This window comes from Lactuca serriola, chromosome 5 (assembly GCF_051521515.1).
Source record: "Lactuca serriola cultivar US96UC23 chromosome 5, Lser_US96UC23_V15, whole genome shotgun sequence".
Lineage (NCBI taxonomy): Eukaryota > Viridiplantae > Streptophyta > Magnoliopsida > Asterales > Asteraceae > Lactuca > Lactuca serriola.
In genome coordinates this window covers 296099270-296112510 of record NC_136412.1, presented here as the reverse complement: position 1 = coordinate 296112510, position 13241 = coordinate 296099270, and the positions used below count along the sequence as shown (strand labels likewise).

The 13241-nt window shown below is 34.6% G+C and overlaps 1 protein-coding gene across 1 annotated transcript; it reads right to left on the bottom strand.

Moving 5' to 3' along the window:
• Positions 1 to 11575: 11575 nt before the first annotated feature.
• Positions 11576 to 12291, bottom strand: LOC145050659 (uncharacterized). Its single transcript, XM_078998874.1, has 2 exons — positions 12090 to 12291; positions 11576 to 11985 (listed from the first exon to the last, which is right to left on the bottom strand). Exons 1-2 carry the CDS (start codon positions 12289 to 12291, stop codon positions 11576 to 11578), a joined length of 612 nt encoding a protein of 203 aa, XP_078855000.1.
• Positions 12292 to 13241: the final 950 nt, after the last annotated feature.

Genomic DNA, 13241 nt, shown 5'->3' with positions numbered 1-13241 from the left:
GGTCCTTCTAATGTACCCAAAGGGGGTGCAAAAGAAACTGGACTAGCATCAATAACATCAACATTTGTAATAACACACTCTGGACCGGCACTTGGTTTTCCAAAAATAACTCTACCCTTAATCTTTTTCTTTGTCATCCGTTCAGAAGAAATTTGGCTTTGAGATGACTTCTTGGAACCTTCAGAATCTTGACTAAATCCAAGACTAAAACTTGGAACAATATCATTTTTCAATGATCGAGTCTCATTTGAATCCGTATTTTTATTTGAACAATCTTCAATATTTTTTGCCCAATTAAATTATAAAAATCATATATGAATAAACAATAATTATAAACACAATTATATATGAATAAACAATAATCATAAACAAATTACCTCCATCTTTATTTTTATGATCATTCTCACCCAAATTTACAGTCCCTAAATTATTAAAATCATAAATGAATCATCTATATAACATATTTATATATTTTTTATGTATTAAAAATACATAAATAAATACCTACCATCATCAATACCAGTCAAATTCAAATTCACATCATCTTCAAGTATTTTCTGATTTAAACAACCATCAGTACCTATAAAATTCAAATATAAAAAATTAAAATCATATATGATTAAAGTATATATAATAATAAAATATGCCTACCTTGATCCAAAGTTTTAAGAAAACTTTCAACAACTGGATCGCAAATAAATTGACTAAATAATACACCTACCTAGCTATCAGTTAGACCCACACTCTTAGTAACATTTTCTACAACATAATTTAAATTCATGGCCTCTTCTTTATCACATCCACTTCCATTTCCTTGTTCATCATCTTCATCATCATCACCTTTACCTTCAACATGATTTTTACCAATATTGCCCTCATGTGGATCACTTCCCATATCATGAATCTTCAACATTTCCCGTATCATAATCTTCAACATTTTCATCATCATTAAGAAAATCATTCCCATAATCTTCATCATTAACTTGAACAAAACCAGGTGTTAATATTGGTTCTTTATATTTTTGTGAAACATAATTGAAATCAAAACTTTCTGTGCTTAAATATTCAATAGGAAATAATAATTTCCAATTTTTCAAATTTTGACTTTGAGGAAACTTCAACACACCCTCATCTATCTTTACAACAAGATCCTTTTTCAAATCCTCCATCTTCTGATACATACATGAATTTTACTTTCATACACCTACATAACAAAAAAGATACTTACAACTAAAATACTTAAACATAAAAAGTCATAAATGAATAAACTAATTAAATCATAAATGAATAAAACTATAGAATTACCTCCACATCACTAACTTTATTAACATCATAATCTTCTTCATCCTCATCACATAAATCCTCTTCACCATCAGATTCAACCTCATTACCACCAGATTCCTCCTCATTATACTCAGATTCTTGAAATTCTTCTTCAACATATGCTTCATTAACATGTCCACATCCAAATCCTCCACTCTCTTGTAAAATATCCTCAAGAAACCTTATCTTCTCTGACATCGAATAAAAAATAGTTGGACGTTTACGTGTGACTTGCAAATGATCAAACTTGAAAGCATCCACATACAGCAACTACAAAAAAAAACATATATAACATCATAACATATATAACATCATATATGATTTTGATGTGTAATATATAATTAAACAAAAATTATACTACATAATCATATATGATTTTGATGTGTAATATATAATTAAACAAAAATTATACTACATAATCATATATGATTATATGTAACAAAATCATATATGATTTATTATAAAAACAAACATATTTTTACAACTAAAAAGAATAATAAATATCAAAAAATAACTCACGTATCATAAAGTATGTTGTCGGTCCATAGAAGAAATAAGATTCTTTCTCTGGGTCATAAACCTTCTTCGTCCTTACCAAACAATCCACAATGTAATCACACCAGTCAATGCTACTTAAATCAGTATCTCTTCTGATTAAATACAATGGATTCAGATTACATTTGCCCATGCTTGTAGACTCACAGAAACTATTAATAAAAAGAACCAAAAAATTGATTATGAAATTGTCATCCGCAGCACTAGTTTGAACAAGTTCATTCTTTAGCTGTTTTAATCTCAATTTATCAATATTTTCATATTGTTTCTTCCACTCAAACATACAGCTCTCTTCATTATTCTCCGAAATGTAATCTATGTTTGAAAGTAATGAGCCACCAGATGGTAATCCTAACATCTCTTTAACAGACTTACTATCAACACTAACTTCACAATTATCAAACTCCACCTTCAAAGATTCAAAATTAGAATGATCAAGAACATAATAAAACACTCTTCAACGGTACGTCAATCATCTTCGTCCCTAACAAACTCCCAAATCCCATAGCCCTAACACAATCCTTCTGTTCTCTACTTAAACCTTGAATAACACCCAACAATGACCTGGGTGAACATCTATTCTTCAATGAAAAAAAAATATTTTATAACAGCAGCTTTTTGATCCTTCTTCAAAACTTTAGTTTCTCTCTTTGGTTTCTTTGAAGATCCAGGACGACTCTGAAAATCTGAAACATCTTCATCAGATAGTTCACGTTTCTTACTTACAGTTTTGACCTTAACCCTCAGCTTCACTTTTGGTTGTTCAATAACTGTTTTTTTTTCTTTGATGTCTTTAAACGTGTTTGCAACACCTCATTCGCCTTTTCTCTTTTGGAAGATGACCGTGTCTTCCTTGAGCTATCTACATTCCCTTTTTTAACTACAATTTTCATTACAAACATAGTGTTACTAAAAAATAAAACATACATTTATCATTACTATTCACTAATGATTATAAACAGACGTATAAAATCATTTATGATTAGAACAATAAAAAAATGCAACTAAATGTTATATACAATCCACTTAAAAGAACCACAAAATCAGTTATGATTACAAAAACAACTTTATATTCATGTTTGATACATAAAAATACATTTATCATTACTATTTACCAATGATTATAAACAAACGTATAAAATCATCTATGATTAGAAGTAGAAATAAACATATAACTAAATGTTATGTTCAATACACTGGAAACATCAAAAAATCAGTTATGATTATAACAAATAACTTCAAACATTAAGTTATATGTTTATTTCTATTTCTAATCATAGATGATTTTTTTTTGAACTGTACCTTCGGAAATAACAGCACTTCTACCGCATTTGATATTTTTTTGATTTTTGAATTTTTTTTTCAAACATAGTTTCTTTTGAAATCCTTATCTGTGAACAAACATAATAAAAAACATATCAAGTCTAAACGAGACAATCATCAAAATCAAGTTAAAATGACGAAAAAACTACTGAATCAAAACAAAAAAACATCATTATCAACATAAACGACAGTTAACTAATTAATAAAAACATGCATTATCAATAAAATGAAAAATAACTCGCATTCTAACATTTCATTTAGCTTAACAAACACGCAACTTCGTTTATATTTTCTCCTGAAGACATTTACTGATTTCTCAATAACATGTAAGAAATGAAAACTAGGGCAAAATACGATAAAGAAAGAAAAAGAGGGTTTCCTGAGAGTTCGAAGTGAGACTTTGATCAAGAAAGAAAAGAAAACAATAGGCGGTTACAATATCGTAGTCTGCAAAATTCATATCAATCTTTGTAAAATTACAACAATAGCCCCACAATCGTAAATTAACGGCGTTAGTTTAATAAGTTGCCAATATAATTACAAATATACTACCGCATAGTTTCAGAAACAAACATAAGCACATCAAACGGTTATACACATATCTCACAATCTCTAATTTTTTTTATCTCAAAGGAACAAACATACATACATATATATATATATATATATATATATATATATATATATATATATATATATATAGAGAGAGAGAGAGAGAGAGAGAAAAAAAAGTTCAATAGAAAACCATAATTATTGGTTTTTCAAGGAACCAAATCTTTTTTTTCAATTTCTAGAGTTTATTCTTTATCGAAAAAAAAATCTAAAAATATCTAAATTCATATATTAACATTGTGAATGTGAAAAATATTTTTCGGATTCACCGTGTGAATCCGGATTCACGTTGTGAATTTAACGTAAAAAAAAATCGAATTTTATATCATTGGAAAAAAGATAAACATTTATGAATTTCTGTATTTTTAGTTTTTTTTTTTTTTTTTGATAAAAAATAAGTTTTAAAAGTTGAAAAAAAAATTGGTTCATTGATTCTTTGGTTAATTATGGTTTTTTATTAAACCTCACACTATATATATTCAAGATAACTTCACATAAACTTAGAATGACAAAAATAGACGGGTTGGACACATTGAATAATGAGTTTGATCAAAATAGATATTTTTAAATACGGATCAAAAAGGGTTTGGATTAACATGTGGTAATAGCTAATTTTGAAACTAGTAATTAGATAATTATCCAATTCTATAGAATAATTACATTTTAATTGAACGACTTTCATATTTTCAATAAGTTTTTATTTTTTAAGCCTTTTTAATCTTACATGTGACCCATTGGTGATAATGAAAGAAGTTCAATCTTGAAACATGGAAGACCATCTTTTAAGAAGTTCAATCTTGACATTATTTTATGGATAGTCAAAGATTAAATGATGAATGGTCCAAAAATTGTTTGGGGTGAATAGGAGGCCATGATTGTAGATTGGGTCATGTGCATCATCTTCTTGTCCTATTTTCTTTTGGAAAAAATCTATAACAATAAGTGACACATAAATTGAATCAATGGCTATAAATCATCCAAGAAGATGTAAACACACCCTTTGATTGGATTTCTGATTTTCTTCTTTTGTCCAAACAATTGAGTGAATCAAATTTCTTGGCTGACACCTTTCATTTTCTTGAATATTGACTAAACCAACATTGGGACCCACAATATTTTATTATTATTATTATTATTTTATTTTTATTTTTATTTTTACTTTTTGGCTTGGGTTAAATTTATTGATGACGTACAATAAACAAATTATATTTTAATTTATAACATACGACATATGGTAAAGTTGCATTATTATCACGTTTATGTGTATTGAAAGTACGACGCGAATCTGGGCAAACTGGTTGGTTTTTAGTGTGTATGAGTTTTTGTTACTTTTTCATTTTGAACAGCTAGATAAATATATTTATAAAATACTAGCAGACACTATCCGAAAACGCACACTTAGGCTATATAGAAATTGATTGAATGAGAACTTAGCTTTCATTGATCTTTCCTAGGGTTTTTAAATACAATACTTTTGAAGCTAACAAAAAGGTAAAGATAAAAATCCTAGCAATAGAAACTAAAGATAAATATAACTAAAGATAAATATACGAATTCAAATAACATTTGACTTCCTTTATTCCCCCTCAAACCGGAGCATGTAAGTTTCGAATGCCGAGCTTGCTCATCAACATCCGTAGTCTTTCTGCTCCCAAGGCAATAGTGAACAAATCAGCCACTTGAAGTTTAGTTTCTATTCGAACCGGTAAATCTCATTAGTTTTAACACGTTCACATACAAAATAACAGTCCATTTCGACTTGTTTCCTGCGTTCATGGAAAACCGGGTTATTAGTTATTTGTCTAGCAACTTGATTGCCACAAAAGAGTGGAGTGGCGTTCATTTGAGGCGCTTGTAAGACCTCTAATAACAATCGAATCCATAGCAACTCACTAACGCTAATTTCCATGGCTCGATATTCCACTTCAGCTAAGGAGCGTGAGACCACCGTTTGTTTCTTTGTTTTCTAATGTAACACCCATAAAAATCAAGTCAATTTAAAACTTTTTCAAACATCCAAAAACCATTAGCTATTACAAAATGGTTTCAAAATAGTTTAATATCAGAGTATCCCAGGAACCATAAGTCCAAAACACGAGGATGTGTACGGTCACGCCTTTGCCTTGCCGAGATATCTGAAGCACCTGAAACAATAAAGTGAAACTGTAAGCTCAAAGCTTAGTGAGTTCCCCCAAAATACTCATACACACAACAATACACATATAATCACAAACATCATACTATGGGTCCAATCAACCATCGGGTTGCAATACCCCAGGCCCTCAACCATCGGGTTGGAATGCCAAGATACATATAACGGGTCCAGTCATCCTCGGGATGGAATACCCTCGGCCCACAATCATCGGGTTGGAATGCCCACATACTACGAGTCCAGTCATCCTTAGGATGGAATACTCACAGCCCACAACCATCAAGTTGGAATGCACAGGTCTGTTGGCTCTCGCACAAAGCAGATAAGCCTCAACCACTAATCAAACATGTGCACATATATCAGCTAATCACATAATAGTCTATAGATAAACAAACCGATCTAATAGATTATAACAGCATAGTAACATCCTATCTACCAGGATACTGATCTAACGGATCATAGCAACATATAACATCCTATCTACCAGGATATTGATCTAACGGATCATAGCAACATATAACATCATATCTACCAGGATACTGATCTAACAGATCATAGCAACATATAACATCCTATCTACCAAGATTCGAGCATACAACATATCAGGATAGCAATCCAAAAGGTTCGGCCTTGGTGCCTTAGACCCTTGAGTATAATGACGAAAAACTCACCTCACATTGCTAAAGTCCCGCGGATAAAACTCCAGCTGTTGGTTGACAGATTCCCGAGCTGTCAACATCAAACAACACCCAATTAATAATTGGGTTCCAAGCCCAAGCTCCAACTCACACTCCAAAGGCCCAATAGTCAACCAATGGACTAAAGCCCAACATATGGCCTAATTTTCCAAATTGGACCCATACCTCTACATGGTTTTTCCTTAAGGCCCATCCAATTATTCTAGTCCAAACTCTAGGTATTCCCATGCCCAATATCACATAATCATAAAGGCCCAATTATGGCCCCCAAGACTCTCACATGGGCCTTATCCTAAAACCCATACAATTATTTAGACCATTTACTTATTCTTGGAAAGCCCATTAATAGTCCAATCACCAAAGCCCAATAGAAAGGCTCAACTCAAGGCCCAAAGCGAAATTAGGGTTTTTACATGAAATGACAATTAGGATTAAGTGTTTCTTACTTAACCCATTAAGGACTTAATCCATTAAGTCCAATATTACCTTAGGTTAATTTGCCAATGATTATTATTTAATATTTTAAGTTTATTACATAATTCTCATATGTGTCCTGATTAATTCCCAAAAATTAGGGTTTTATGCCATTAGGGTTTTCCAAACCCTAATTAGGGTTTCCTGCCCAATACTAGCCCATTAATTACATGGTTGGGCTTTTAGGTCAATTAGGGCTTCATTGGGCTCATTAGGGTTTTGTCAGGCCCATTAAGTCCAAGTATCCCAAACGAGTCAAAACACAAACTAGGCACACCGCCACCCAACACGACGGCTGGTGGCGGCAGGAGGCGGCAGCCACCACCTCACGGTGGTGGTTTGAGTTTTCTTTTCATTATTCTTATCTCTAATTACATGTTACAATTCTTTAATCAAGAAAATAACACACACACACAGCCACCCTTGGGGTGGCCGGTGGTGGTGGTGGCCCTCTTGTGATTCCGGCTAACACAACACACACACACACACACACTAATAGTAGAACACACCCACACGTCTTCTACTTGTAAACGGAACCCAGCCACCCACCTGACGGCTTTCAGTGGCGACAGAAACGATGCTGACTGCGGCAGCCACCATGGTGGTCCTTCACGACTTGCCCTCATCAGAAACTCACATGCCTGCATTTTCACCTTGTTATAGAAACACACACGCAAGAACTTCATGAATCCACAAGCTCAACCACCATTTCACGGTGGCAGAAAGGCGTTCCCAGCGACAGCTTGGCCTTCAACGAAAAATGGGTAGTGGCGGTTAACAATTGAGTAAGGAAACAGAAGAGTGAGACGAATAGGTAAGGGGAGGCGTCATTACCGGAAAAGTGATGTAATAGTGGCGCCTTTGCTCCTGGTGGACTTTTCTGTGGCCATTCATGACATCACATCCGGCATGGGCTGTGGTGGTAGTGCTCGACGACTCCAGCAAAGACGGATTGCGACTCGACAGGAGAGGGAGTTGCGACGCCGGAGATCAGAGGAAGAAGGGGGGGTAGTGGCGGCTGGAGGGACAAGGGTGGAGAGGGTGGCGGCTAACACCCAATTAGGGTTAGGGTTTATAGGGTGATGGGTTTTAGGTTATATACCCGACCCATATAAAGATTGCCCCATAATGACGCAAAAAGTCCCTCATTCTCTTCTTTTCTTACAACTCAAGTCCAAATGTTACTAAATGGACCCTCCTCTACAAAATTGTTTTCAAATGAAGTCCGTAATTTACCCTTTATACCCAAGTTCTCATAAATCCTTCCAGAATGAGTCCAAAAGTTACCCATTACGCCCTACCTTCTAAAATTCTTACAAAATAAGTCTCGGACTTACACTTTAACCCTCGGAAATCAAAAGTATATCTTTTGGCTCCCCGAAACCAACACCCCACTAATTATTATTTGATTTTAGACAATAATAATATAAAATAACCAAAAAATTACTTCTCGGGGTTCCGAGTTTATCATTGATTATTCTATTTAAAACAAGATATTACATCCAAGAGATTGGTGCTCCACCCAAGACAAGTAAATACCAAGTTCTTGACCGCCTCGTGGATTGTAGCATTCATATGTGTTTCTCATGGGTCGACCACAAACTGACAAAGCATATTAACAACATATGCAATGTTAGGTCGTGTTGCATAAAGATAGAGGAGGCGTCCAATCAACCGACGATATTGACCTGCTTCTACTTGTTGACTTTCTGTACTTTGATCAATTTGGAGATTTTGCTCCATGGGAAAGGAACTGGGTTTGCATCCTTCCATCCCATAATCACCTAGGATGTCGAGGGTATATTTTCGTTGGCTGAGCATAAGACCTTCGGTTGTTTTTTCCACCTCGATGCCCAAAAAATATTTTAGAGGACCTAGATCTTTGATATCGAAACGTTGATGAAGTTCAAGTTTTGTGGCTTGTATTTTGGCGTAATTGTTACCGGCTATGATGACATCATCGTCGTAGATCAAGGTTGTAACAAATACACCATCTTTTTTGTAAGTAAAGAGTGAGGTATCAGCATTAGACTGTTCAAAGTGCATTTGAGTTAAGGCCAAGTAAAATTTTTGGTACCAATTACGTGATGCTTGGCGAAGTCCATATAGGGACTTCCTCAATCTACATACCCTGTTATCACTTTCCTTTGCAAAACATGTAGGGACCTTCATCTAAACTTCTTTTTTCAAATTGTCATGCAAGAAAGAATTGTTCACATTTATTTGGTTTACAATTCAATCTTACTTGGTCGCGATGGCTAGTAATGTTCTCACAGTGACGAGCTTAGCAACAGGGGCAAAAGTGTCATGAAAATCAATACCCTCTATTTGAGTATACCATTTCAACACTAATATTTCTTTGTAGTGTTCCACTTCACCATTTTGTTCATACTTAACCTTGTATACCTATTTAGATCCAATATCTTTCTAACCAGGAGGTAGATGTTCAAGAGCCCATGTACCATTAGTTTCTAAAGCTTCAGTCTCCTTCTTTATCGACTCTCTCTACTTGACATCTTTTGCTGCTTGTTTGAAGCATCGTGGTTCTATGTGAGAGCTAATGGAAGACAAGAATGTTTTCTGGATATTAGAAAACCTGTCATAAGAAACATAGTTAGATAATGAGTGTTAGGTGTATGAAGCTTGATCAGGTGTAGGAAGTGTATTGTTGATCGAATGTGGTAGATCAACTTAAAGGCTCTCATATCTTTTTGGTAGTGTCTTTGGTCTGGTTCCTCGCTGTAGGGATGGGTTTTGTTGTTCATCACTATCGTGAGGATTGTCAACAATGTCACAGTTATCCATGCTTGTTGATGGAAGTGTTTGAGCAGCTTCTTGATGCTCAGTTGCAACAGTAGAAAGTATGTCTACTGCATGATGTGGTTGTGGTGCAACACTCGGTTGTGGGTCATCATATATAGTAACCCCAAGTTCAAAATGATTTTGATCATTGGTTGCGTCAGAATCGTGCTTTATGTTGGCATAAGGGTAGTTTTCTTCAAAAAAAACTTGTTATCTCCGGAGACAACAACTCTCTTGGCTTCTAAGTCATAGAAACGATATCCCTTTTGACCCTGAGGTTATCCCACGAAAACCTTAGAAGTCCCCTTGACTTCAAACTTATCCCCTCGCGCCTCTGTATTTCTATTATACACCAAACATCCAAAAGTTTTCATGTGGCTGTAATCTAGTTTTCTTCTGAATAAAATTTTGAAAGGTGTTTTGTGATCACTTACTTTAGATGGTAACCTAATGATGATGTAGGTTGTTTTCAACACACATTCCCTCCAGAATTTGGTGGGTAATATAACCTTAAACATCAAACATCTAGCAATTTCATGTATATGTCGGTGTTTTCTCTCTACTATGCCATTTTGCTGGGGGATTTTGATGGAAGATGTCTCAATCATAATCCCCTTTGATGCATAGAAGTTACTCATAGCATGTAACACAAACTCTCCACCATTTTCGCTTCTTATTCTTTTTATCTTCTTTTCAAACTGTGCTTTGATCATGTTACAAAACTCAACTAAACATTTTCTTACATCATGTTTGTATTTGAGGAGAAAGACTCAAACATCTCTATTGTGATCATCAACTATGGTTAAAAAATATCGAACCCGAGTAAAGGAAGGTGTACAATATCCACCCCAAATGTCACAATGTACTAATTCAAAACAACCAATGGTTTTACTAAATGAAATAGGAAATGGTAAACGTGTGAGCTTTTCCTTTACACATGAGTCAAAAATTTTATTTTTCAAACTAAAACAATAATGTTTTTAAAAATCAACTCTATGCAGATTAGATTTTGATGTGTTCCCAAGTCTTCTATGCCAAATCTCAACATTCTGATTACTTGTCGTAACTCTTGTCTTTTTTCCTTCAAAATCCATCTGATAGAACCCACCTTCACGCTTACCCACACCAATCAAACTTTTCGTGACTAAGTCTTGTGTAACACAAAACCACAAAAAAAATTCACAAAACAGTTCAAATCATTTGTTATACGTCCTACCGATAACAAGTTGCAATTGAATGAGGGAATGTGTAGCACATTCCCTAGCTTCATGCCATTTGGTAGCTTGTTATTTCCTTTTCCCTCAACCTGAATCAAGGCATCATTAGGGATAGCAATTGGTGCTTCATAACTAAATTTGAATTTATGTTCAAGTAAACTTTGATCACCAGGCATATGTTCTATTACACCTGTATCAATAATCCAAGATTCACTTTCTATTGTCTTACCATCCACTTTTGCACTTATACTTGCATCATCACTGCTCTCCACCTTATTGTCAATGGAGATGTTTGACCACCATTTGATACTTTTCGTTTGTTTGTCCAACAACATGACTCGAATTAGCATTGTCCCAAGAGGCTCTTGGATTTTCCTTTTCTTTGTTCCCTTTTCCTGGCTACCACTCTGGATATCCGATCACCTTGAAACATCCAGTTTTGTTGTGCCCGTTTTCCCATATATTGTGCAGTGTTCCACTTCTTGGTTTGTGCATTTCGTTGCCATGGGCATGCCCCTGTTTATTGAATTTGCAACCTCAGTCGATGCATCTTGTTTTCTCATGCTGATGATTTGAAACGCCGTCGCATCATGGGGCATCATTCTCGTGGCTAAGATGGCACGTTGATTTTCATCTTCAACAACGAGATGGTAAGCCTCTCCAAGTGTTGGTGTAGTTTTCGATGTGAGGATTTGAGTTCTCACAATTGAAAAAACATCATCTAGTCCGAAAATAAATTCATACAATCTTTCTTTTTCTTTAGACTCGGTCAATTTCTTCACAACATCACACGTGCATTTTCCATACGTGCACGAAGGTAGAGGGCACACTGATTGAATCTCATCCCACACACTTTCTCATCTTAGTGTAGTAGGAAGAAACTAAAGCTCCATCTTGGTGTGTATGGCAGTGTTCTTTTCAATTCATAAGCACGAGGGGTGCTCTCCTTTCCAAATTGTTCTTTGAGATCTACCCACATGTCGGCTGATGTGGAAGCATACTTCACGTTGGATCTGATGCTTTTCTCCATTGTTATGGTGAGCCATCCTATGATCATGGCATCACACCTCATCCACATCAAGTATTCGGCTTCGTTTTCTTCTGGTTTCTCGATGGTTCGATTCACAAGCCCCATCTTGTTTTTTCCAAATAAGAAAATTTTCATCTCTTGTAACCAATCGATGTAGCTTTATCAGTCAGTATGTTATTCACTTGCATTTGTCTAGGATAATTAGACACATGCAGGTAATAGGGTGAATTGGATTCGATGCTTGTGGCTCCATTGTTTTTCTTGTCGGGGCTATCTTCACCACCAATACCCATGGTAGGGTTTTTCTTTTATGTTGGATCGATCGGCTCTGATACCATATATAAATTAATTGAATGAGAACTTAGCTTTCATTGATCTTTCGTAGGGTTTTTAAATACAATACTTTTGAAGCTAACAAAACGTAAAGATAAGAATCCTAGCAACATAAACTAAAGACAAAGATAACTAGAGATAAAGATACGTATTCAAATAACATTTGACTTCCTTTAGGCTAAAGGTTGTGGTAAAGGTTTTACCCATGAAAAAGTATGTCACATAGACGGCACATAAGATTTTTATCATTTTGCAACAATTTGTCTATGAATGGCATGTAATGATGCTTTTACCTATGAACAAATTTTCAAAAAAAAAAACACTTTTGGACACCTTGTGCCAAAAAAAAACACCTTATTTCCAAAACATAGCTTTCATTGATCTTTCGTAGGGTTTTTAAATACAATACTTTTGAAGCTAACAAAACAAAAAGATAAGAATCCTAGCAACATAAACTAAAGACAAAGATAACTAGAGATAAAGATATGGATTCAAATAACATTTGAATTCCTTTAGGCTAAAGGTTGTGGGAAAGGTTTTACCCATGAAAAAAGTATGTCACATAGACGGCACATAAGCTTTTTATCATTTTGCAACAATTTTTCTATGAATGGGATGTAATGATGTTTTTACCTATGAACAAATTTCTAAAAAAAAGGCCTTTCGCATCTCAGCGGTTAGTCGACAAGGACCGGATGCTGGTTGTCTGCGATATTCCTTGA

Coding starts and splice junctions, on each gene's coding strand:
- LOC145050659 (XM_078998874.1), bottom strand. CDS start 12,291: ATGGGGCTTGTGAATCGAACCATCGAGAAACCAGAAGAAAACGAAGCC. Junction 11,986..12,089: donor TGGAAAGGAGAGCACCCCTC/GTGCTTATGAAT, acceptor AGATTCAATCAG/TGTGCCCTCTACCTTCGTGC.